Source organism: Oculina patagonica, chromosome 3 (assembly GCF_052425735.1).
Source record: "Oculina patagonica isolate OP01 chromosome 3, crgOcupat, whole genome shotgun sequence".
NCBI lineage: Eukaryota > Metazoa > Cnidaria > Anthozoa > Scleractinia > Oculinidae > Oculina > Oculina patagonica.
The window spans coordinates 16,265,891-16,292,734 of record NC_135760.1 but is presented as its reverse complement, the minus strand read 5'-3'; the positions used below and the strand labels follow the sequence as shown (position 1 = coordinate 16,292,734).

The following is a 26,844-nucleotide window of genomic DNA, read 5'->3' as shown; positions in this document are numbered from 1 at the left end:
CCTTGCGAGAACATCTTCTTGGCTTTAAACGCCCACCTTCATTTACCTTCGATTATTTATAATAATGTTGTCTGTGAATCATGAACACAAAATAAAGCTTTTCAAAAATGTCTTATGTTATAATCGCCAGCTTAATGGAATAACGTTTGAGTAGGATCATCATTCTGGTATAATTTTTATTTCTATCGACCATAATGTTTATTTCTATTCTGTTAACGGCACATGTGTGTCACTGACTATGCATGAAAAATGCTAGTGACGAATTTAAAACTTCAATGCTAGACGCTTTTCTTTGCACAGGATTTTACTGACCATAAAAACTTTGAACCAAGTAGTAGTAAAAAAGTAGAACCCAGATTTACAGTGAAACGCAATTAGAAAATATGTCATGGCTATTTAAGTTTACTTATTCTTATTGCGTGATTAGAATCCTTAAGCGATTAAATCATTTATTTTTCTAATGGTCTCGCTCTACTAACCAAGCAACTGAGAATTGTACTAGCCAAGCTTTAAACGGTGGTTCGCTCTTCAGCTTTAAGATTGCCTCGATTCTCTTCTCGATTCTCTTCTTCTACAATCATAACTCAATCGAGAACGACTTTGCTCTAGCTTGCGATGTGCAACAGATGATGCCTTTGTAGAGCTAAAGTATTCAAAACTAGAACGCTCATTTATCGGGCCTACGCACTCAGTGTGATATCACAAATTGAAATATCAAGTATTTTCATTTTAAATTATAGAGTGGAACACTACTAAAGAACGCAGCCTACGAAAACAAAATTAAAAACAAAACATTATTTTGTTTACCTTATGCGGGGGCTGAGACTCGAGTTGAACAAATAATCTTTGTTCTTACGTAATCAAAGCGACCGCACCCTCTCTTTTCACTGTTCGTTTTGATTGCAAAAATATATCCCTTAAACACACTTTCTATCAGAATCTCAGCTTCATAAATCATGGAAAAATAGAGAACCAGTCTAAGACTGCTTTTCCCGCTGTTAGATGGCTAGTATTACAAGAACAGTTCCAACGACTTTTGTTTACTAGAGTTATGATGGGAATGTGTTCTCGAAAGCGACCCTCTAATGGCAGAAGTTTCTGTTATGTTTTGGAGATGATCTGGTATTAAACAAACAATTACTGAAAATAGCATGTTTTCTTCAAGATTTTCCAGAACGATACACCCCATCAGCAACTGTTCACAAAAAGTGTCCGAAATTTACTGAATGCTCCTCCAACGGTCCAACATTTTAATATAAAGTGGGGAATATAACGCCAAGGAAAGAAAACTAAAAGCAGTGCAATGCTTAAAAATATCATACTTGGAAACACTTCTCGGTTGAAATTTATTTTTACGTTGGCGTAATAATAAATGAAGACATTTAAAAACAAAATCATTGATGAACCGGTTCAGTGCTTTTTTCAAGCATAAATACCGTGCGCCGTGCAAGTGTTAATCAGAACAACACAGGCCGATTCAAGGTGCGGTGGAGTTTACAGCGCGGATATATTATCAAGTGAAAGTTTTCACAAGGTAAGCTATTTGCCCTGGGTTTTCCATTGCTGACGCTAAACAGAACGTTTTGTAGGCTTCGTAGGTTTTTAAAAGATCACTTTCTGCCACGGCGATTCCAACCTTTATTCAATTTATTAACCTTTTCCTGTTCAGTTCGACTTTCTCCGTTTTCGTGCGAGTCCTAAAGGCCAAAACTTTTCACTGTTTTTTTTTTTTCCTTTAGTAGCTTACCACAATTTGACGATCACAGCTTAACTAAAAAGAACTTCCTTGCAGGAGAGTCTGTCAGTCGTTCGTCCTAGCCAACGCCATATTTAACTAGGATAACAGACCCGATGGCGAGGTTCTAAAAAAACTATTCGCCATTCCGTTGGCAGTAAGAATGGTCATGTACCATTGACATTTTAGCGCGCGGAAACTATAACTATAAGGCTCCCTATGTACACACTATCTTTGCACTTTTGGAGATTTGTTGTTATTCTGTGGTATTCTTAGGAGACGCGTTCAGATGTTAGTACGCAAGTTTTTTAGCGCGTCAGCTGGATGCTTAGTAGTCCAACACTGGAATATTTTGAGTGCGCCTTATAGGTTCGTGAGTGCGTTACGCAAAACTATCCTCACAGGTGGCCATTTAAGGTGGCTGAATACAGTTTTTACGCGGCTTAATAGCGCGCGCTCCGTTCTGCTTGACGTCATATGCTCGCGCGGACAGGCGCTGCACTCTAAAGAAACGAAAAGAGTTCCACCTGTTTTACCGCGCTACCAAATTTGTATACGTAAGAAAACTTAAAAACTTCGCTCTGAAACTGGGAGAAAACAAAGACAGGGGAAACAAATAGTCTTCTTCGCTTGCGATGCATGGCGTCATATGCGCGCGTCGCCGCCTGTTCACTTCGGGGTCGTAAAGCCAGATTGTCCAGAGCGTACCTTATGAAAAGGGGTGACCACGTCCACTAGAGAAGCTATTATCGGCAAAAATACAGTTCTATTTTGGAAAATTTCTTACAGATTTTTATATTATTTTGCATGATGATAATTCAAACCAATTCCTTATTTCTGAATTGAGGTGGTCGTGGGTGATTTGAGAAAACGCCGTTTAAACTACTAGTGCGTCCCCCCCTCCCGTTCATTTATTAGCATTTTTATTTTCCAAATTCGCATTAGATGGTTTAGGATGTAACAAACAGTGATAAGAGAAATAAAAAACTTTTCTGGAGATGTACAAGAGAGGAAGATTGCACTGATGCCCTCTCAAAACTTAGCCACCTTAAGGAAACTGCATAAGCCTATATGTCAGACCCAAGAATAACGTTGAAATGGTTTGATTTGTTTCCTTTTTAATCGATTTTACAGATTTATCAAGAAGGATGTATATCTTCTTTATTGGTTTGGTCCTCGTCGCATTTCAAGTCACCTGTCATGGCGCCCCAGGACGTTCATTCCCGGAGTCAGAACTTCCTTCGAATGTCTCTCAAGAGGAGGAACAAATAGAAAAAAGAACTGGTAAGTCATTTTCACAACACACTGATAACAAAACAGCCTACCTATCTTAAGAATGTTCATATACTGTTAAACTGTGTGTATGTTTTTGTTGTTCTCTCTAACAATAGTTATTCAAGTATGTTGTATTGTAAAATTCATAAATAAGTCAAAAGGACTGAGTGACTCAAATCCCCGTTTCAAAAATGCATTTTCCTGTTTTTGTACAAAGAAGGAATACTTTGTGCCAGTGATTTTCCCGTTGCTTGAATTCAATTTGCAGCGTGCAAAGCTGACAAGAGTGATCACTGTGGATATTGGCAGGGAGAGGGTTTCTGTGGTCAAAATAGCATATACCATGGGTATATGCAAGAACACTGCGACGCAACCTGTAACTGCAAATGTAAGTAAAATACAAAACCAAAATATACAATTATAGTAAATTTCCAAAAAAATACGATTGAGCCATGCGTTAAAAGTAAGTTCCTGTGTTTTTTTTAAAAAAAAAAAAAAAAATAAAAAAAATAAAAAAAAAAAAAAAAAAAAAAAAAAAATAATTCCTTTTTAACCAGGTAGCGTTTGCCTGCCCGCCGACGCATTACCATTTTAGGAGAGTTGCAGAAAGAATTAATTTTCACTCAAAAAATTCCTTTTTGTCTTTGTCCTAAACTGAAAGGTATCCTCTTTCTGTTTTCTATCGTTGAATGGAGTCAGGGTTTAAGAACCTTTGCAGCACACAACTACCCTAAACTGACCCCCCCCCCCCCCCCCCCCCCCCCCCCCCCCCCCCCCCCCCCCCCCCCAAATTTTTTAAAAAAAAAAAAAAAAATAATAAATTTAATTTTAAAAAAATCAAAAAAAAAATTCTCAAGATTAAATCCATTTATATACCTTCAATTTGCAGCATCAGCGTGCAAAGATGACAGGAGTGAACATTGTGGATATTGGAAGGGAGAAGGATACTGTCAACAAAGCAGCGTTTACTATCACTATATGATACACAACTGCTACGCAACCTGTAGCAACTGCAAATGTAAGTGAAATGCAAAATGTATAGCAGTAAATATCCAAATAGTGCAAAAAATGAGCCATGCATCAAAAACGTTTCTGTATTTACCAGATATCGGTGATCCATTTAATTCTCCTCTTACCTCCCATTTTGAATTAATGGTTTACTAACTGTTTTGCCCGCTCACCGACACATTTACCATTTTAGAAAGCTACATAAATATGACTTTTACTATAAAAATCCATTTTTGTCTTTGTCTTTTGCCTTAAAAAAGAATCCACTTTCTGTTTTCTATCCTTCAATGGAGTCAGGGTTTAAGAACCTTTGCAACACACACCTATCCTGAATTGACCGGAGACCCCACTCCCCCCATCCTCCCCTCGCCCGACCTCATTGCAGCTTAAGCCTGGTTTTCACTAGCGAGCGAGCACAAGTGCAAGCATAAGCGCATTCACGCAAAAAGAACAATTTTTTATCCTTGTTCTTGCGCTTGCCGCAAGCACAAGCATAAGCATAAAACTGCGATTCGCTTGTGCTTTTGCTTGAGTCGAAGCCGTTTTCACTGTGTAATAAGAGCTGGTATTCTTGCGCTTGTGCTTGCGTCGCTAGTAAAAACCAGGCTTTACAAAAGTAATGTTTTTTATAAATAAAATTAATAAAATGGAAGTTGATTTGTCTTTCAGCTTCATCCAATGCAGGATCACAAGGTGAGTTGTTTGTTACGTCCTTTACTCGAGTGTTAATAATGCTCGCGGAACGTCAGCTTTCTAAATTCGTTACAGCTAAGGCCATCCCCCCCTTTTTTTTCGTTTATCGTCGTATGTGTTTTCTGATTTTGGGTCGGTCGGTCGGTCGGAATTAAAAAATAAAGAAGTATGGAACTAGGAGTATGGAACTAGGAGGCCCGGTACCTCAGCATTATATCCGTGGAGCCTGGAAACAAGAAGACATAGTTACAAGGTCAACATGGCGGCAATGGAGGAAGGAAAAATCGACGTCGTGGTTAAACTCAAACGAGAACAGCGTAAAACGGATGAACCAGTATTTAAAACAATATGTCATTGCCTTCATTGCCTTTTGTATAACCTTTTTTTTTTTGAAAACGCGAATATGGCTGGGTCGGTCGGACGACGCTAAATAGAGAGAAACAGGGGATGGCCTAAATTAACCTTTATCAAATTCAAGTTGATCGTTTTGCTTCCCAACCGACGCATTATCGTTGATGAAATAATTTTGTGAGTTAAAAGATTTAAAATACTCGAGTTGTGATCAGGCATTGTAAAAACTTATCCTAAACTAAATTTGACACTGATTAAAAAGATCTCTTTGTACTGACCATCACCATTTTAGGAGAGCTACATATAAAAAAAATCACTAAAAAATATATTTCTATCATTTTGATTTTAATTTGCAGCGTGCAAAGCTGACAAGAGTGATCATTGTGGATATTGGCAGGGAGAGGGTTTCTGTGGTCAAGATAGCATATACCATGGGTATATGCAAGAACACTGCGACGCAACCTGTAACTGCAAATGTAAGTAAAATACAAAACCAAATATACAATTATAGTAAATTTCCGAAAAAAAGATGAGCCATGCGTTAAAAGTAAGTTCCTGTGTTTAACCAGGTAGCGTTTGCCTGCCCGCCGACGCATAACCATTTTAGGAGAGTTGCAGAGAGAATTAATTTTCACTCAAAAAATCTCTTTTTGTCTTTGTCTTAAAAAGGTATCCTCTTTCTGTTTTCTATCGTTAAATGGAGTCAGGGTTTAAGAACCTTAGCAGCACACAACTATCCTGAATTGACCAGAGTCCCCCAATCCTACCATCCACCGAACTCATTGTAGCTTACCACCATCACACAAAAGTTATGTTTTTTATAAATAAAATGCATGTTGATTTGTCTTTCAGCTTCGTCCAATGCCGGATCACAAGGTGGGTTTGTTACGTCCTACAGTGGAGTGCTAATGTTCGGAACGATAGCTTTCAAAATTCGCTACAGCGTTAAATTAACTTTTATCAAATTCAAGTTGATAGTTTTGCTTGCCAACTGACGCATCACCGTCAATGAAATAATTTTGTGAAATACAAGATTAATAATACTTGAGTTGTAATCAGGCATTGTAAAATCTTATCCTAAACTAAATTTGGCAATGAGTAAACAGTAAGTTTAGTTGCAATTAATTATACGTCCTCCGATAGAGTAATAATGCTTGGAACGTCAGCCTTCCAAGTTTCCTACGGCGTTAAATTAACCTTTATCAAATTCAGGTTGACAATTTTCTTAGTGTTTTACTACCGACGCTTCAGTCACGGTCTTCGTACGTTTCAAAGCCAGTCAATTTAAACATGCACTGTGCTCTGTTGTTGTTGTTCTTTTTGGTTTCTTTCGTGGATGACACAATTCATGCCATGGGGCTCGACATGGATCTCAGTGGTACTCACTGCATTCTGCTAAACAATTAATTTATGTATTATTTAGTGGATTGATTACTGATTATAGTATTATTCCTATTCAGTACATTTTTAAAGTTGGCTGAAAAGCCACATTAATGGAGACAACTAATAGACTACAAATATTACATTAAATCAGAATTAATCCTGGATTAATCAAATTGATTCATGAACTGGCTCACAGGAACTCATGTCGCTTATCCTATCTAAGAATTAAAAGTTAGACTGAGCCCCCTTTTTTGCTAGCTAGCTATAGTGGAGGGAGAAACGGGTATTATTTTCAAATCCCTATAAAATAAGTTGTGAAGTCTGATTTCGATAAATATCTACATACATATTTTTCAGAAGCCAAATTGGACGTACACGCCTGCCTGAAAGCCCATAATGACAGGCGTGCACGACACAGTGCACCGGAGCTGGAATGGGATGACACACTGGCTCAACATGCTCAAGAATGGGCTGATCACCTGGCAGCGACGGAGACTTTCGAGCACGCAAAAGGCACTGGTGAAGGAGAAAACTTATACAGGGGAGGCGATGGGTGCCCAATAGCAACGAAGCTTTGGTGAGCTATGGTCTAACTAATCTTATGATTCACTTAATAAAATAAAGCTGGTCTCGTTTGGCTTGTCAAAGGTAACTGTGTGTTTACTTTGCTATTTTGGGTTTATTTGTGTTTGCGTTATTTGTGTTTGTTATGGTGTGTTAGAATTTGTGTACTTTGCTATTAGAAAGAAGTACAGAAAAAAATGAAGCATCTAAGGCTTAAAAGTTCAGCAATTTTAAAGCACAAGCAGTTACAGGAATCTTACTTCACCAACTTACCGTAACGAATATACGTAATCTTGTTTCTCTTTTTCCCAATTAAGGTACGATGAAATAAAAGACTATAATTTTAACAACCCTGGATTTAGTATGAAGACTGGCCATTTCACGCAGGTGAGCTTATTTCTCCGGGGAAGGGGTTAGGGTGTTGAAGGAGTGGCGAAGGATTTGTCTTAGCATCTTAACATATAAAGTCCATTTTTGTCAAATTTTTATTCACTTGAGGTGCACTTGCACCTCAACGGCTATAAGTTAGTGTAGAATGTTTGATTATAATTAAAGTTTAAAGTCAAATCTATTGGACTAACCTCTTCAGCTACGTATGTAAACAGTTGCCCATTTGAGATCATGTGATGCTCTCCAAGAATTGTTCCTTTGTCCATCTGGAAATTACTCATTCATTTCCATGAGAATTTATTGGAATTTGCAAGACACATTTCTCAAGGGTAGCATCACGTGGTCTGAAATGGGACAACAAACAAACGAAGTATAGAGGTATTTTTGATAATCAGGTGCATGAATGCAGCGGAACGGACGCGAAATTCGGCCACAAATCATAAAACCTGAGAAATACTTTTACACAAAATCAACTTATTCATGCCCTTTCCCTCTTCTCTTCATCAGAAACCTCGAGGTTTTACAAGCCTCGATATCTACTCAATAGATTGTCTTAAGACTCGTTTACACGGGCGCCGAGTTTCGATACCATTTTTTTTTTTCGAAATTTTCAATGCAACTTTTGTCACTCACGAGCTTGCTATGAAAATCACACAAAAATCGCACTGTATATGTTCGAAATCGAGGCGACAAAATCGCCGCTAGTTCACACTTGCGATTTTCATTGCGAGCGGCAAATTTTAAGCGTTGAAAGGGCAAAAATCGCATCGAAAACCGCCTTTGCAAACGAGCCTTTACAAGGAAAAGAAAAGATCCATATTTTAATTTGATACTGCTTTAAGCATAAAACATAGCACTCGAGTACAGCCTAAAATAAACGTGATATTTATTTTCAAGTGTTTGCATTTCAGGTGGTTTGGAAGGGAACTAGAAAATTAGGCGTGGCTATCGCGACAGACAGTAAAGGCCGCAACTATGTGGTAGCACGCTATTACCCACCAGGCAACGTGATTGGTGCATTTGCACAGAACGTTTAGTAAAAGGTTTGGTAATAACAGTGACTTCAATTAAGCTGACAGTTGCGCGTTACAATCCATTAAATGGGCTTTGTCGCGGATTCTAACAGATTTTTGAACAGCTAAATTTTATATTTGTGTCGTAGGAAACCTAACAACAGTGGTCCGTTTTATTTCATTTTTTTTTTTGTTAAAAATTGCTATATTAGAGCAATGAACTTGTTAACAAGCGCCTTTAGCTGCGGATGGCTCGGAAGGAAATGGATTGCAACTTGAAAAACTGAGGCTTAACTTTTCAAGTTGTTTCTGCGAGTCTTCAAAAGATCGATATATATAGCCATTGCATGATTTCTATTCACAAAATAAGGTTATATCTTGCTTTAGATTCTCAAAGATAATGTTTTTCATGGGTAGAGTTATTGCCTGTCACTAATTTCAGAACAGTTTAGAACAAAAATCTGCGAAATCCCTAAGACGTAGCTCCTTTAACAAACCCATCAGAGTTGAAGTTGATCACGTAGTTACTGAGGTTTACTTCGTATGCCGATGACTTCAGATCGACATAGATCGGGAATCAAAAAAACTTCCTTTGAAATCAATATAGGAAAACGTTTTATATCGTCATACCTTAAAACCCCAAAATAAGTTGAAAGCCGCGGGAAAAAGCTTTTTAGTGGTAGCTGCCTATTTAGAATATTTTAACAGCAAGTTGTGATTCACATACATTTTTATAATACCCGTTGCGAAAATTAACGAATGGTAATGATTCTAAAGTGTTGTTTTCATTGTTTATATTTAGATTTGTGGTTGACCTGAAGAAAGGCATTTAACAAGACGCACCGATTTGTAGTATAGGACTGTGATCCTTGGTCTCACAGAGGCTGAGACTTTTCAATATATTGTAGTTGATCTCTAGACTAAAAGCACAATAAACATAATGAGTGGGTTAATTGACCTGAGTCGTCGTTTGTTAATATTAACTAACATTATTATTTCACGAGGGCTGCACATAACAGTCTTGTGTCTGACGAACCTGTGACCCCCACGTTCCCAATCGAATTGGAATTTAGAGTGTTGTTTTTTGAGGAGGGAGAAAACGTGAGAACACGTACGGAAAAAAAAAATAGCAACAAGGACGAGAACCAATAACAAACTCAAACCATTATATATTTAGCAATTATTCACCGAAGTGGAGGTGAATATTGGTGGATATTTACCGAGCCGCTTCGCGGCTCGGTAAATATCCACCACATTCAACGACACTGAGGTGAATCATTGTTTTAGTATGTACTGCACAAGTTGAATACCTAGCGGACTAAAACATCACTTTCGGTAAACAAAGCGACACGCGAAGGCAGTTTGTTTCTCTTTAGCTGCTCGGAGGTGAATAGTACTTTGTAAATCACCTCAGAGTTAACCAATCGACTCGCGCGAAAAGCACTATTCACTTATATTTCAAGCGAACCAATTTTATATTAAACATACTGAAATGCCCTCCCCTTACAATATCCCAAACAAAATGCCCTCCTCTTACAATATCTCAAACAAAAAACACTGTTATGGTCTATTCAAGAACACTGTTTACGAAGAATCGGCGAAGCAGAGGCACCAAGATTTGCTCCGAGAAAAATACAAACATCTATGGCTTCACCGTTTTATCTCGAAATGAGAGAATTATCGAGGCAAAAAAGCGCGAGTTTCCATTTTCTTAATCATATGAATATTAACAATTCCCAAAATTAAGGTTTCAATACACTTGTAAAGATCTGATCTTTACAACAAAAACAAAACACTTGTAAAGATCTGATCTTTACAACAAAACACTCAAGCGAACCAATTTTATATTAAACAATTTTATATTAAACATAATGAAATGCCCTCCCCTTACAACATCCCAAACAAAAAACTAAATATATATATATATCGTTCTTACAAAAAACGTATTTCCCTGTTAAAAAGCCTGCGATTAGGATCATCTGATAGGGAAAAAACTACGATCGCGAAGAGGGGAATGGTGAATTGACTACATTCATGTAGTGATAACAATTTTTGCACTCTTTGGGTCGACATCGATAACTGTTTTTTTGAGCGCCACACATTTTTTATGGTAACATTCCTAAACTGTTTTGGTTCGAACAAATACCCATGTCTTCACTCTTCGATACTGAATACTTCTTTTAAAAACCTACATGACGTATACCTTTTTCTGGCTCGCATAAAAAAAAAGGAAATGCTTTGAACTGAATCCCTGTCTTTCACTGGTGAATTATAATAACAAAAAAGTACAATAGAAGAAGAAAGTGTAAGTAAATGTATGACAAAAGCGGTCATGCACTCATCTCAAATGAAAATGGCATGCTAACATGTTAAACATCCGTACTAGCAGGAGGCTGAGCAGTTGGTTATTTAATTATAGCCAGTCTTTCATTTAACGTTGTCAGGATAAAAGCGTTACAAGCCTACGAGACAAGACCGAATGTCGTCTGGGTTTTCAGTGGGAGTTTGCAAATTCGCATAAAGAAAATCTATACGTTTGTATTTATGCATGCGATAAAGGAAATGCTTTGAACTGAATCTGTATTATGTCTTTAATTGTAAAATTATTTCTAAATTCAGCGTTACGTAAAGTACCTTCTTTCCTTCTTTCAGAGGTGAAAGCCTTTCTTTTCAAAAAGTAGACGAGTAGAACCAGAGTTATATCGGTTTAACACGGTTTGAAGTAAAGCGCAATTTTAATTATTTCACGGCTATTTAAGTTTACTAATTCTTATTGTAAATATCATTGTATCTTTTAAGTCATTATTTTTTTTTTTATTTTGATCATTTTAATTTCCATTTGTTTCGCTCCATCAACCAAGCCTGAGAACTGCTTAAGGGAAGCTTTTTTTTAGTCACTCAGGTGATGGTTCAATTCATTAAAATCTATTTAAGGTTGACAACAATCTTCGCTTTATTTCTGTTCTTTAACGAAATATCATTATCACTTGAACAAGAATGAACTTGTCCTCGCGATTTTTAACAGACTATGACATTGTTTTTAAAACTAGAACTCTATTTTCCCGGCCCACTCACTCAGTTTGATATAACTTGAAATTATAAACAAACATCATATTAAACGTCCGGCTTTTTAATTATGTGTAACCTACGAACATGTCAGCGTGCAAATCTGCCTAAAGGTATAAAAGGTGGACCAATACTAAAAAATACAGACAATAAGAACAAAATTATAATCGATACACTTTTCCTATTCAAGCGGAATTGAAAATCGAGTCAACTATAATTGTCCTTGCAATTTCTTAAACAGAGCTGTGGCGCACAATTTGGAAGACCACATCTCTGCTTTCACTATTCAATTGAAACATGTTTCCGAGAGCTTTTGTAAGGCCCACATATGTTTCCCTAATGTTTTCCAGTTTTTTTTTGCCATACTTAAAGCATTGTTACCAGCGTCAATTTTTGTCTCCAAGAAGCAAAATATGCTTCTGCTACACCGCAAAAACATTCAGTGTTTCTGCGTGGCATGGAACCATGGCAAAACGAGGAAACAATTTTTGACACATTTTCCTCGTTTTGCCGGGCCTTTACAAACTGACTGAGCATTTAGGTTACCGGTAAATCGAGGTAAGGCATAACAAAATGGATAAACATTTTAAAACTGTTTCACTAGTTGGTAGCTAGGTACAGTAACTACGAGCAAGGTTCGAGCGGTTCCTGTTTACCAAAGTTATGAAAGGAATGTTTTCTCGAAACTAAGCGACCGCAGTGCGCAAATGATTATTTTGGTGGCAAAATTTCATTTATATATCCGTGGGAGGCATCCTTGAGTTGAACAAAACAATTTCTGTAAATAGCATTTGTCCTTTGGGTCTTTGTTTATGTGGAATTTCAAAAGGTTACATGCAATTAGCGCGGCCTGTTCACGAAAAGATGTAAAATTCAGGGGTTGATTTTCCAGCGCTCTAACATTTCAGCTCAGAAGGTGGGTAATAGTACGGTAAGAAAAGAAACCAAAGTAAAGTAATGCCGAAAACATCGTTCTTGGAAACATATCATATTTTTAATTAATTCGTACGTCGGCAGATGAACTGCAGGTTCAGTGCCTCTTTCCGCATTTTTTCAAACAAAAATATCGCGAGGCTTTAAACGCCCACCTTCTGCCGAGTAAAAATGCGAAATTCAATTCTGTTCATTTTCCTTCGGTTTTATCATTTAGTTTTGTCTCTGTTGTCTTTGAATCATGAAGGCAATATTAAGCTTATCAGAAATAACTTATGAGCGCCAGCTTACAGGGATAACGTCTGAGTAGAATAATAATTATTGCTCTTGTTCAAAATAAAACAGCAGGATGTTTATTTTTTTCTGTAAAAGATACGTATGTCGCTGTTATGAATGGAAGATGATGTCATTGAAATTTAATGATTTAATTATTTATGCCCATTGTGTCATTGTTTTAGATTTCTTTCAGGCATTTATTTTTTTTTTCTAATTGTCTCGCTCTAGTAACCAAACTTAACAAAGAATTGTACTAAAGACTGAAAATTCTAGCTGGGAATCGCCCATTTAGCCGATTAAGATTGGTTCGAGTCTGCTAATCCGGCATAACTCAATCGAGTACGAACTTGTTCTCGCGATTTTTTGCAACCGACGACGTCTTTGTGAAGCTAAAGTAGTCAAAACCGGAACTTTCTTTTACCTGGGATATACACTCAGTGTGATATGACATTGAAATATTATTAACCAATTTCTTTCTTCCAAAACAGTGGTACACTAGTAAAGAATGCATCCATCGAAAACAAAATTAAAAACAATACAATTTTTCTCGGTGTAGCGAGGGTTGAGACTCGAGTTGAACTAATTCTCTTTGTACTTACGTGATCAAATCGATGGGACACAGATGGACAGCCACACCCTCTCTATTCATAGTCCATTTTTATTGTGAAATTTATTCCTTAATTAAACGCACTTTAGACCAGAATTTCAACTTCGTAAAGCAGAGCCAAATGGCGAAACAGTCTACGACTGTGCTTTTCTTGCTGTTAGCTGGCTAATTGGAGCACGGTTCTAATGGTTTTGTTTATAAGAGTTATGAAGGGATTGTGTTTCCATGGCGACAGTACTGTAATGCTTGAGTGATCACTCTAGCGATAAAGGTTCTATTTGATACTGGAAATATTCTAGCATTGAACAAACAATTTCTGAAATAGCATGTGTCCTTTGAGCTTTTCCAGAATGAAAAATGTATCAGCAACTGTTCAAAAAAAGTCTGCGAAATTTACTGAAAAGTTCTCTGACCTTCCAACATTTTAATATAACGTTGCGAATATAACGCCAAGGGAAGAAAATCAAAGGCAGTGCAATGTTGAAAAACATCAAACTTGAGAACACATCTTACTTTAAATTTATTCTTACGTTGGCGTAATAGTTTTTTAAAACATTAAAAAAAAACATCGATAAAGCATAAATACCGCGCGACGTGCAAGTATTAATCGGAACTTCACAGGCCGATCTACGGTGCGTTGGAGTTTACAGTGCGGATAAAATACCTGGTTAACATTTTTACGAGGTAAGCTATCTTTCCCGGGTTTTTCATTCCAGAAGCTAAAAAAACATTTTGTGCAGCCAAGTCAACGCTTGCTTGATTTACCTCCGCTTTCAATGGGTCCTTAAGGCTAGAACTTTGCACATTTTTCCTTAGTAGCGGTAGCCTACCAAGTCGTACGCCGCTACACCAAGCTGAACTTCCTTCAGCTTCAGCTAACATATGTTTGTGTGTTTTTAAAATAATCACGGTAAATCGTAATTGCCTAACAATGATTTACCGTACACTAGTGTGTACACATATTAGTTATGCAATATTTATGCAATCGAAAGCTGTTTCAGTCTACACCGTTTCTGTTTTTTCGCTCACTGTTTGGTAAATTTCTTGATGTCTGCTCAAATAGTTCCGTTTCTAAAAATCAGTTTTTTCCGAAGACTTAAAATATAAAAATGTCGAGTTGTTTGAGAATATTTGGGTTTTTTATTCATGTTTAAAAACTTTCTCTGAGATGGATGAAAACATCGCGTACGCTGCCGGTTAGGCTTTCGGCGGGAAAACTTGGAATGCCGGGAAGCTTTTGTGGAATGCGACTCGTGGAAGACCGCAGAAATTTGCAACGGCCTTCTAGGCTCCTGATTGGCTCTATTCTTTAAGGAATGTGATAATTAAATGTGGTATGTGCGTATACAATAGCCCTTATGCATGATTACGTCAACGTGGCTACAACAGTTTCACCACCAAGCCTCGCTTTCAAAGTGCAAACTTGTAAATAAAATGAACGAATTTCCAAAGCAGCAAAGATGAAAATAATACCCACGTGAAAACTGCATTAAGGTGGCGAAAGATTGCGAATAATTTGCGTAAACGAGGCTTGGTGGTGAATTTTGAGCTTATGACGTTATCATGCATAAGGCTTATTGCATGCCATGAGGTTTAGAAACAATTGTCGCCATTCCGTTGGCAGTTAAAATGGTTATGTACCCTTGACATACTCACGTGCGTACAGCATCAGGCACAAGGCGCACCTCTGAACACGCTGGATTTCCGTGTTTGGAGATTTATCGCCATTTTGAGGTGTCCTTAGGATGCGCGTTTATGTAAGCGCGCTAACTTCTAAGCACGCCAGCTTACTGCTTACTAGGCCTGCATGAAAATTTTGAGCGCGCCAGCTAAGGTGTTTTTTTGCAAAAAAACGTCCTCACGAGAGCTTTATTTTGGAAAAGTGCATAAGCATTTATGTCACTTTAAAGCGCATCAAACCAAGAATAACATGTAAATGGTTTCTTTTAGTAATTTTACAGATATTCCAAGATGTCTATTTTCTTTGTTGGATTTGTCCTCGTCGCATTTCAAGTCACCTGCAATGGTGCCCCAGGACGTTCATTCCCAAACCCAGAACGTCTTTCTGATATTTTTCAAGAGGAGGAGCATATGGAAAAAAGAAATGGTAAATTACTGAAAGACTATAAAATTTCTAGTTATAAACAAAACGTAAATTTTTTAAACTTTATCAAGTCTGATTCGTTTTGTTAACTGTTTTTTTCACAATAACATTGTCTCCAAAAAAAGGAAACTCCATTTTCGCCGCTTCAGAAATGATTAATTTTGTTTCGTACAGCAAAGATCGTGAAGTCTAATTTCGATATATTACATTTATTATTACATTTTGTTTAAGATTTCGCGTCGGACTGCCTGCGGGCCCATAATGCCAGGCGTGCCCTTCATCAGGATACACCACCGCTGGTCTGGGATGCCACACTGGCTCAACATGCCCAAGCATGGGCCAATCACCTGGCAGCGACTGGGACTTTCGAGCACGCAAAAGGCACGGGTGAAGGTGAAAACCTCTATGCAGGAGGCGATGGGTGCCCAGTGGCAGTGAAGCTTTGGTGAGCTATAGTCTAACTTATCTTATAGCTTCTTATGATTCCATAAGGTAAAGCTGAAGTGTCGTTTGGCTTGTCTTAGGTAACTGTGAGTGTGCTTCGTTTTTTTAGTTTGTTTTGCTCTCTTATTAGTTACCAAAACGCCATTAACACCGCTCATGAAAAAAACACTTGGCACTTGGAAGTGCAGTGTTTTTATGTCCTTTATTTTTGGCTTCGAGTATTTATGGGGTTACTACGTCATTTGTTTTTACCAGAATTTGACTACCTTGGGATAATAAACAAAAAAAAAACAACTATGAACTACGCTCTAAGTTGTACAAAGTGAGGAAATTGAAAGCATAAGCATTCACAGCAAAATTTCTAACTATTGAAAACTGACTAACTTACCATGACGAGTATAAAAGACAATATGTGATCTGTTTTTCTTTTCCCATTAAGGTACGATGAAATAAAATATTATGATTTTAACAACCCTGGATTTAGTTATGCCGTTGGACATTTCACGGCGGTGAGTTTACAGTTTCCGGGGGTGGGGAGGGCAAAAAGGTTTTCGGCTAGCATCCCAACAAACAAAGTCGATTTTTGTCTTTTTTTTTATTATTCGGCTACAATTTATGCAGAGAAAAAATAAAATGTAGGTAAGAGCAGAATGTTTGATTGAGTAAGTTTTCAAGTCAAAGCTGTTGCAAGAAACTGGATAAATGCAAAATCCGGTGCACGAATGCAGCGACCACGGAAAGGTGAAAGTATCGACTCAGATATCTGAAATCTTAAAATGTGAACAAAATTTTTCAGAAAATCAAATTTACCCAAGGCCATCCCCCTCCTCAGAAACATTGAGTTTTTATAAGCTTAAACATCTTTTACCAAAATTGTCCTACAAGGAAAAGAAAGATGCACATTATAATTTCATTTCAGCTTTGAGCAATCGAGTACATCTATGAATAAATGAATGAATGAAAGGCTTCAGGTGTCAATGGTATTTAACTGAATTGGGGACACTATTTATACATTAAACTATATCTCAGTTAGGTTAAATTCTCTGAACCCAGCTACCCTGGGTCCAGAGGCCGTCGCCACGACTTAATAGAAACCCGAAACCACGAATATAATAAAAAGCCCCCGTGACCCTGGATAGGTAGGTAGGTATAGGTAGGTAGATAGGTAGGTAGGCAATTTTATTTAGAGAGGGTGCCACGTAGAATGTTTATTGGATAAATTTTCAAGTCAAATTTAGAGAGTGGTAGAGTACAGCCTAAAGTAAAAGTGTTTGTACCAGCTGTTTATAAACTTCCGAGTTTTACTCATTTTTACGCGTTTGTATTTCAGCTGGTTTGGAAGGCAACTACTAAAGTGGGCGCGGGTATCGCGGCAAGAGGAAACATCAACTACGTAGTGGCACGCTATCTTCCACCAGGAAACATTGTTGGCGGTAATCATTTTGCAGTTAACGTGATGCCACTGGTATGTTAGTTATAAGCAATTATTGGATGAGGTTGAGCACGATATCGTGAATTATCAAAACCGAGGTCTGTGTTATCTGCCGAAGCCGAAGGCTGAGGAAGATAACACAGACACGAGGTTTTGATAATTCACGATATCATGCGAAAACCGAATTCAATAATTGTTTTATTATACCTTTTCAAACAATTTGCCATAACTTCCTTTATCACCGGCGTAAAACTTCGTCAGAACATTGGCCAAAGCGGTTTTATCTTGTGTTTCCTCCAGGTTCTTCTCCCCCAAATAATCATTCATAATTTTTACACTTGTTTTTGTTGTTCTCTTGGTGTTTTTAGAATCTTTATTCTTGATCAAAACTATCAATTCCTCTTCGGAAACGGAGGCGAATCGCTCAGCCATATTTTCAAAAGTTTGACAGCACTACAAGGACGAGGGGCTTGGAAACTAGGCGGACTTTGAACTCGACATGATAACCCAATATCTGCTGCAGATATTGGGTTATCATGTCAAGTTCACATGCTACTGTATATTGACTGAATGCTCTCGACCAATCACATCTTTCGAAGTAATTCTAATGTAAAATAACAGTGATTTTAAGCTGAACATTACGTAATACAAGCCATTAGCTAGCTTATCAGCGTTGATCGTGTATTTACTGTTGTCTGATTCTTGTACCGATGACATCAAATTGGAAAGACAAAAACACCTTTATAAATGAATGAGGAAACGATGTGTGCTGCGCTGCTTAAAAACCTAAAAATAAACTGATAGCCGAGGGAAAGAGCTGTTTTGTGGTTGTCAGTTGCCAAATCAGAGTATTTCAATAACAATTTGTGATTCACAAACACTCATTGTTAATAGTGGAGCCCCACGTCGAAAGCTCACGCGAGCACAGCCCCGAACTTGAAAAAAGTAAGCCCATCAAGTTGTCACGTGATTATCTGTCTGTCAGTCCGACCGACCGACCGTGCACACAGGTGCTTTTGCTGTTGTTTCTGCGTAGGCAGCGACTTAAATTTCACCTTGCACATATGGCCACCGTACTGTTAATATCTATTCCGCTTATTTATCTGAATAGAAACATTTTTCGTAAGCGCCAGTAACAAATGAATTGAGGAGCTCCACTTTTAAGCTTGCCTCAGGGGGGGGGGGGGGAGAAAGTCGGCACTTTTCTTTGGAGACATTGCGGTGCCTGGAAACGGTGCGAGTCTATATCAATCAAGCCGTTGCTAAGAAAGACGTCACCCAAAGTTTTGTTTTCTCAGAAAGATTTAAATATCAATGACTGCATGCGTGTGAAATGCGAATAGTGGCGGTGTTTGCGTTTGATGTTTCACGCCACTGATTTCTCCCACGTCACTGAGAATGTTTTGGCGGCGTGGAATACCAAGCGAAAAATTGGTCACGTTTGACATTTAACAACCAAAAAATGGCAAATCATTTCAGAATTATTGGAGTTAGTTTTAATTGGTATAATTCGCAAGCCCTACTTTTGTCAGACTGGACACCGTTATCACTGTTTGTTATTGTGATGTCCGGCAAACTTCAAAAGAACAAACAAAATGCAAATAGCTATTTGTTTTGTGCACGGTCAAACCAAGAATGCGAACTAGACAATGACTTTGTCGCTCCATGTCCTTAGCAACCATTCGATAGCTACTGCGCACATTCGGTTGCCCGGCACCGCTAGGTCCCCTTTTTCAGTCGTGTAACAAAGGGAGTTTCTTCCCCCCCCCCCCCCTGGCTTGCCTTAATAAGATGTCCATTGTTATTGTTGCCTTTTTGCGAAATAAAGACATCGTATGCTTATAACCCTTTTATTCCAGTTTTCTTTTTTTTTCTAAGGCAACTAAAAAAAATAATAAATTTGTTTTTATTCATCAGAAACCAGTGGTACCTATCGAGCAAATTCCAAAGACAGACGCAAACGAGGTGAGCGTTTCTGTGAGCCCGGTTTCTTATTTTTAAAAATGAAAACAAATTGTCTGGGTCACGAATGACTTTTGAAGAACCATATTCTTTGTTTTCAAATGCCACAAAGCGTAAAAAACGTCTGAAGACGACTTAAGTAAAGCGGTTGGCGCTGACGAATACATTCAACTTAAGCGCGTGCGCTGCTGTGACACGATATGGCGCAAGTGTTCAATGCAGGAAAGAGAAAGTGTAGCTTTTACACTATTTTTTTTCTGCAAGCTACATTAGTACCTATTTGATGTGTGTAACTTGGCATAAAGATCAAAACAAATATCTGTATACTAAAGAATTCTACCTACTCCAATGCTCATGAAAGAATAATCAAGAGTCGATTTTTAGTCTATTGCGTTATTTTAAATTAAAGCCATTTTAGCTTTCGAAAACGCGTCTGAACTCTGTGATATCCATTGGGTAGGGATAGGGTTATGGTGTTCATTGCTTACTGGGGTTAAATATATCTTAAAAACGTTTTGCTTCTAGTTCTAATTAACCTGGAGCCTTGCTCTCTATATAAAATGAGATGGGTATCCGTATAGCAATGCGTCATTCGAAGTTTTACCCGATCCTGCATTTCACCATTTTTTCATGACGTATACATCAATAAAAGAACACGTCATTTCCAAAGAATGAGGATATTTAGAAATAAACTATTTTTGCATAATAATATATTGAGGACAGAAATAATGAATAGTTATCATTAGAACAAATAATTAACGTCTATATATCGGTTCTGTTTTACAACACTACTAATTGTTCTGATCCATTAACAGCAAGCGACAACTGCAGCAACTGAACCTATGCCAACCACACCGACAGAAGAGGTAAATATATTTAATAGTTACAAATGGTCCGGGTCACGCTGTCAAGTTTAGGGACACTTGTAGATGTAATTGTCTTTCCTAGAGCAAATTAAACTAAAATAATAACATGGTTTGTGTCAGCTAGACTTGTGTAATTATCTCTGACCATATAATTTCTTTTTAATTAATGAACCACCAAATTGTTTCCCGATACATTTGTTTGAATACTCAAGATAGTTTTTATTTATAATAATAATAATAATAATAATAATAATAATAATAATAATAATAACAACTTTATTAACGTGTCAAATCTGTAGTAGCTGAGGGGAAAAGTCCCCTCTACTTGTGGACACCTAACCTGCCTAACTAAAAAACGTAATTAATATATATAAAATAGAAAATATTTATATACATTTAAAAAAAAACCTAAGTACAAATATATTAAAATTCTGTTTCTTTAACTATATTAAAATATAAAAATTAAAATTATGTTAAAAGTAAAAATTATGTCATGGCTGCCAGTCATTCTTGACATAGTTTGCATCCCCGACAGTCACTGATATTAGCAGCCAGCGCAGTGAGGTCCCGACCACGTATAACGCATTTGAATTGTTTTAAAGATGGTAAATTTCTTAGTATAGGTGTGAGAGCATTCCAAAGTTTGGGCCCTAGGTATCGAAGAGAGTGTTTGCCAAATGTTACCGAAGAGAATCGGGGTTGAACAAATTCACGTTTTCTAAAATTATAAAAGCCACTGTCTAATTGGAAGAATGAATGAAAAAAGACCTGTAAAAAACAGCTGGTACGTTTTAAGCATTCCAGTAAAACATCTTTGCAGCATATGTTGTTTAACTGTCATTTTTGTTTCTCGATACATTTAATTTGTTTGAATACTCAAGATAAATTTTATTTAAAAATGGTAATGAATAAGATCTGTAAAGAACAGCAGGTACGTTTTAAGCATTCCTGTGAAACATATTTGCAGCATATGTCGTTTAACTGTCATTTTTTTCAATTTTTTTTTAATCCATTAACAGCCAGAGACAACTGCCACCACTGAACCAATGTCAACCACACCAACCGACGAGGTGATGAATTTTTAGAGTCAGTTTACGTTTTTAATACAGTTGAATCCCGATAAGCTCGAGCCTTCAAGGGAAATCGAAAAAGGTTCGAGTTATCGGGAGTTCGAGTTATCGAGGGTAAAATTAGTAAGAAAATGACCTGGAGGGGAATCGGAAAAGGTTCGAGTTAGCGAGTAGTTCGAGTTATTGAGGGTTCGAGTTATCGAGATTCAGCTGTAGTTTTAAATGGACTGGGTCGCACTGTTCACTTTTAATTAGTGAAAATTGTAGATCAAAAAATTTTTCCTAGACCAATGTTTTAAACCAAATTAATCTTGGTTTGTGTCAGCCAGACATCTTCCCTTGACCATATCTAATAAATAACCATAACTAATTTTTAATGACCCACCAAATTGTTTCTCGATACATTTGGTTGAATGCTTGTCTGTCTCGGAAGCTGCTATAGTTTTTTTTTTTAATAAGGGTCTGTAAAAGTGAGTAACGATTTGTTAAAAAAGGACGTCCATGAACACTGTGGTATTCTAAAGTCTTCGAAAAATTGCTTACTACAGTACGCTTTTAAGCTTTCCAGTGAAACATCTATGCAGTATATGTATCTTTTTTTTCAATTTTTTGGTCGACTAACAGCCAGAGACAACTGCTACCACTGAACCAATGTCAACCACACCAACCGACGAGGTGAGTTTTTTTTTAGAGTCCATTCTCTTTTTTTAATCGTTTCAAATGGTCTGAGTCACACTGGGTCACAATTGTTAATTGGCAATTGTAGATCAAATGACCAATGTTTTTAAACAAACTTAATCTTGGCATGTGATAGCTAGACATCTTCCTTTGACCATATCTAATTAATGGCCATAACGAATTTTTTAACAAAAAATATGTCGTTTAACTGACATTTTTTTCCTTGTTTTTGGTCCGTTACAGCCAGAGACAACTGCCACAACTGAACCAATGACAACTACACCAACTGAGGAGGTGAGTATTTTTTTAGTTAATTTTTTTTTTTCAATCGTTACAAATGGTCCGGGTTGCGCTGTTCAGTTTGGTAACATTTCTAGTTCTAATGGTCTTTCCCAGACGAATTTATTCAAACAAATGAAGCGATTCCAATTAAAACTTGTTTTGTGTAGCAAGACATCTTCCCTTGACCATCCGCAATTTTTTGAACAAACAGGCTTTTTTAACAAAAAAATAATGACTTATCAAATTGTGTACCGATTTATTTTGGATAAACACTTGGAAAACAAGACGCCTAAAGCTTAATGCTTAGAACCGGGCGGTTAATGTTTAACTACTTGATTAGACAAGTACAGCAAAAACTTTTAAAATACCATTTAATTTATATTGGTTCCCACGCAAGTCTGTGGATTGCTTGTCCATGCTTGGACAAATTCCTGCTTAGGCTTTCAAATTTTTATTTTTCTTCCGAATACTGAATAACCTAGGTATTGAAAACGTTTTGTGTGCAATCTTGAATAAATGAACTCAAACCAGTTAAATGGCAGTACAAATGATCTCCGACCAAAAGAAACAAACAATTAGAAAGATTTCGTTAAAAACTAAGACGCGTAAAATAAAAAAAATGTACCATGTACCACACCAAAAAATGGGAATAAGAACAAGATAAGAAAGCTTTTCAGCTTTCAAACATGCAAGCTCTTCAGTCTTCACGTCAATTTTGGGAAGAAGTCACGCAAACGCAAGTTCTTGATTGCGTGATTCACTGCAGGTCATTTCTCCATCGCCGTTCGGTTCCGACTGAAACTCAAAACCCTTGAATGAAAAACAAAAATTATATATTTTATATTCCTCGCTAAAAAGAGCGGAGTAACCAGAAAATTACAGTATTGGCTCCTGCTCGAATAAAACGAGTCACATAAATAATAAAAAAAACGAATAAAACGAGTCAAATATCAAGAATAACAGAAAAATTTCTAAACAAAATTACAAAAGAAAATAAAAAAGACTAAAAAAGGGCATGCATTAGACCACACGTATTAGATAACAGATGCTGTTAAAAATCTTGCTAAATGAAAAACATCTTCAAAGTGGAGTCTGGAGCCGTTTTTAAATGCAGGAGCTTGCTGCAAAAACATTGCGTGACTGATGTAAAAAAGCTTCGACCTCAGCGACCTGTCGAAACAATCACCGGTTTCGGACTCCAGTACTCGCTTGAGTCGAACGTTTGAATAAAAACACAAAAATATATCTTTCACGTTTAACAGAAATCGGGGTATTAGATAAAATTTTAATTGCTCCTGCTGAGTAAATATCAAAAGTGCGGGATCTGAATCCTGGCCAAGAAAGCCGCCGAGTGAACTACTACGACAAATAAAGCAAATATGTAAACATCACATGGTGCCTCAATCTATAAATAGATGCCGTGTTCGTTTCAAAAGCCTAAAAAGGCAACTAATACAAACGTGAAAAAATAAAAAAGAAACATGAAAAAAGTTTTAGATGAATTTTTATTCAAGATGGGGTCAAGAAACATTTTAAAAGGCAAAAAGATTTAGAAAATTTCAAAAACGTGAAATTTTGCATGCCGTGGTAGAATTTAATTACATGTATTAAATTATCCGCGCCAAGATTTCATTTTCATTTTTCAGACCATTTGTTTTACTTGCTGGCTTTACGGATCCCTTCACAAATACCATCATACATGTAGTTCGTAGAAATACTATACATTACCATTTTGTTTACTGAAGTCTTGGGAAGTGTGTAAGTAAAGCTTTTACATCAAGAACCAAAATAAGATTATTTTGCTGTGCAAACATTCAATCGTCTCTGATACGCGACTTTGCCAGCTCAACTGTGCACGGATGAAAATGGACATAATTCTTCCTATTAAATGAAAAGCATCTTCAAAGTATTCCGGCGCAAAAATGCTCTGGCTACCAGCCGTTTTTTAAAAAAGCAGTTATGCGTAAAGCTTGCTGCAAAAACATTGCGTGACTGACGTTGCGGTTTGGAGCTGTCAAAACAATCACCGCTTTCGCAATCCAAACGCTTGAATAACACAAAAATATATATATTTCACGCTAAACAGAAATCAGGGTTTTAGATAAAATTTAAAATAGAAGAGTGATTTAATAGCTGGGTTTAATAGCTCCTGCCGAATAAATATCAAAAGTGCGTGATTTGAATCCTGGCCAAGGAAGCGGCCGAGCGGGTCTGGAACGATTTACCGACACGACTACGACGAAAAAATTCCGGGCGATTTATGAACCGGGCCGGCCCAGTCTCCCCCCCCCCCCCCCCCCCGGTTAATAAGAAGTGTCGTCTCTTTACAAAAAAATAGTTTAGAAATACGTTTTTACACATTCCAGAAAGCCATCTTTCGCAGGATACGTCGTTTAACTGACATTTGTTTAATTTTTTTTTCATTAACAGCCAGAGACAACTGCCACCACTGAGCCAATGACACCCACACCAACCGACGAGGTGAGCTTTTAGGACGAGTCTTCTTTTTTAACCGTTAATATGCTGATATTACTAAAAAAACACATTTTTAACCGTTGAATTGATTTTTTTAGCGCTACAGTGCTAATTTCTTTCAACTTTGCTAGAAATGCACTTTCTCACACTGCAGTAAGAATTTGTTGAAGTTAATTTTTTTTTTGTGAAATGTACAATACTTACCTTTTTTGCTGAACCGTTCCGATTTTTTCCCTTGCTTTCTTATTCTCTCTACCTTCTACGAGGGTCTCAATGGGGTGGTGGCTTTTACGGTTAACGGTCAATATTTTGGCTTTTTTGAGGACTAACGGTTTATTTCGTTACTTAACGGTTAAGAGAAGTGTTAAACATTAATTTCCATTGTTTGAAAAAGTGAAAAAATAATTTCCATAGTTGTAGAGAGTTAAAAGTCAATTTTCATTGTTGTAAAACTATTTTAAGATCTTAGGACCATTCTAGGATGAAAAAGTTTTCTAGCCTGTTTTATTTTAAATTATACTCCGCTAATTTTCATAAGGCGGTTAAGTTTTGTGGTCAAATGGCCTTTTCCGAACTTTTTTGCTTGGTAGTTACAGTTAGTTTACGGCTAACGGTTAAAAGGTTTCGGTTTTTACGCTAAATTAACGGCTAACCATTTGGCCATATTACGGCTTACGGTTAACCCCATTGAGACCCTCTTCTACTCTGTACATTCTTTCTTCTGTCCTGAAAGGTTTTGATCTTTATCAATGGGGTAGCCTGGAAAGGAGACCATGCATGATCACGTGCAGGTATATTGACCTGTTTCACTACCAATTTTACACCAAAAAAATGATCACGTTTTTTTTTACGTAAAGCTTTTTAAGCAATTTTCTTGTGGCATAAGATATCTAGTGTAACCGGAAGAGGTTTATTTACTTTTCAGCCGCCTATTTTGTAATACCAGATCATAATGAAATCATTGTAAACAGAGAAAAAATAAATAAATACCTTATTATAGGAAATTAACGTGTCATGAAATTAACGCGAATTTCAAATTTTCGCGTTAATTTAAGTCGCGTTAATTTTTGTTAACGTTAATTTCCGCGCCGTTAATTAAGTGGAGCGTTAATTTCCATGACGTTAATTTCCATTATTTTGGCCCCAATGTTTCGTTACAGTCCAGATGCTCTTGACTCCAAGGAAAAAGCATAATTTTATCTTCCACTATCATCGATACTGCGAAGAACGCTCAAAGTGGGAAAAGTACCACGAACATTGTTTTCGTTTAAGATGAAACGCCTACAAGTGTTGAAATAAACTTGTTCCTGTTGTGTACGTCGCGTTAATTTCCTTCATTTTGAAATGTTACTCTCTCGTTCGCGTTAATTTCCTTTATCGGGAAGTAATTTTTCCTTCAATTCGCGTTAATTTAAGTCGCGTTAATTTCAAATACCTTAATTAACACAAGCGTTAATTTTCTATAATAAGGTAAATACTATAGAAAGCCTCGCTTTTAGGTTTTCCTTACAAGTTATATATAAAATAAATAAATTCATACCGTAAGATAGCCTGCGAATACAGCCGTCTCTCATTCGCGTCCCGCAACGAAGAGCGAAATTTTCGCTCTTCGTTGCGGGACGCGAATGAGAGACGGCTGTATTCGCAGGCTAACCGTAAGAGTATCCATTATTAATGACATGATGATGCTAAACAGTGTTGTTTTTCGATGTTTTAATTTTTTTTTTTTTAGATTTTGCGTTAACCTGAAGGAAGACATTTAAAGATGCGCCGATTTGTACGACTGTGGTTCTTAGGCTCAAGGGGACTGAGATACTGCAATACATTGCTGTTGTTTTAGACTAAAAGCTCAATAAACATAATGATTAGGTTGATTGGCCTCTGTCGTCTCTGACTCGTACTTGCATGGCCTGCGAAAAGGCTCCCGAGTGGTGCAGGGCGAAAAAGAAATCTGCGAGTGAACCGATCCAGCCGAGCGTGGAACAGGCTCCCGAGTGGGGCGCTAGGCTCACTTCGATAGTGGATTTCTTTTTTCGCCCTGCCGCACAAGGAAGCCTGTTTGCAGGCTAGTACGCGCATCATGCGTGGTTATCTTTATTTCTCACGCTTTCGCTATAAATAATCACAACTTACGTCATTCGGTGTGTATGCACCGTTAGTTCGTAAAGGCAAAGCAGTTTGCACTCAAAACTAATAAAAGTACGTATGGGGACGTTTATATGAAACAAGTATTTAAA

General features: G+C 37.2%; 1 protein-coding gene across 1 annotated transcript; it reads left to right on the top strand.

Moving 5' to 3' along the window:
• Positions 1–1,470: 1,470 nt before the first annotated feature.
• Positions 1,471–26,481, top strand: LOC144646955 (uncharacterized). The gene is made up of 17 exons (XM_078506678.1): positions 1,471–1,534; positions 2,870–3,019; positions 3,279–3,398; positions 3,900–4,028; positions 4,688–4,711; positions 5,419–5,538; positions 5,915–5,938; positions 6,803–7,022; positions 16,282–16,351; positions 17,173–17,307; positions 19,192–19,239; positions 20,052–20,102; positions 21,122–21,172; positions 21,797–21,847; positions 22,094–22,144; positions 24,563–24,613; positions 26,340–26,481. The coding sequence occupies exons 2-17, from the start codon at positions 2,884–2,886 to the stop codon at positions 26,349–26,351; spliced, it is 1,293 nt and encodes a 430-aa protein (XP_078362804.1). The 5' UTR covers positions 1,471–1,534; positions 2,870–2,883; the 3' UTR covers positions 26,352–26,481.
• Positions 26,482–26,844: the final 363 nt, after the last annotated feature.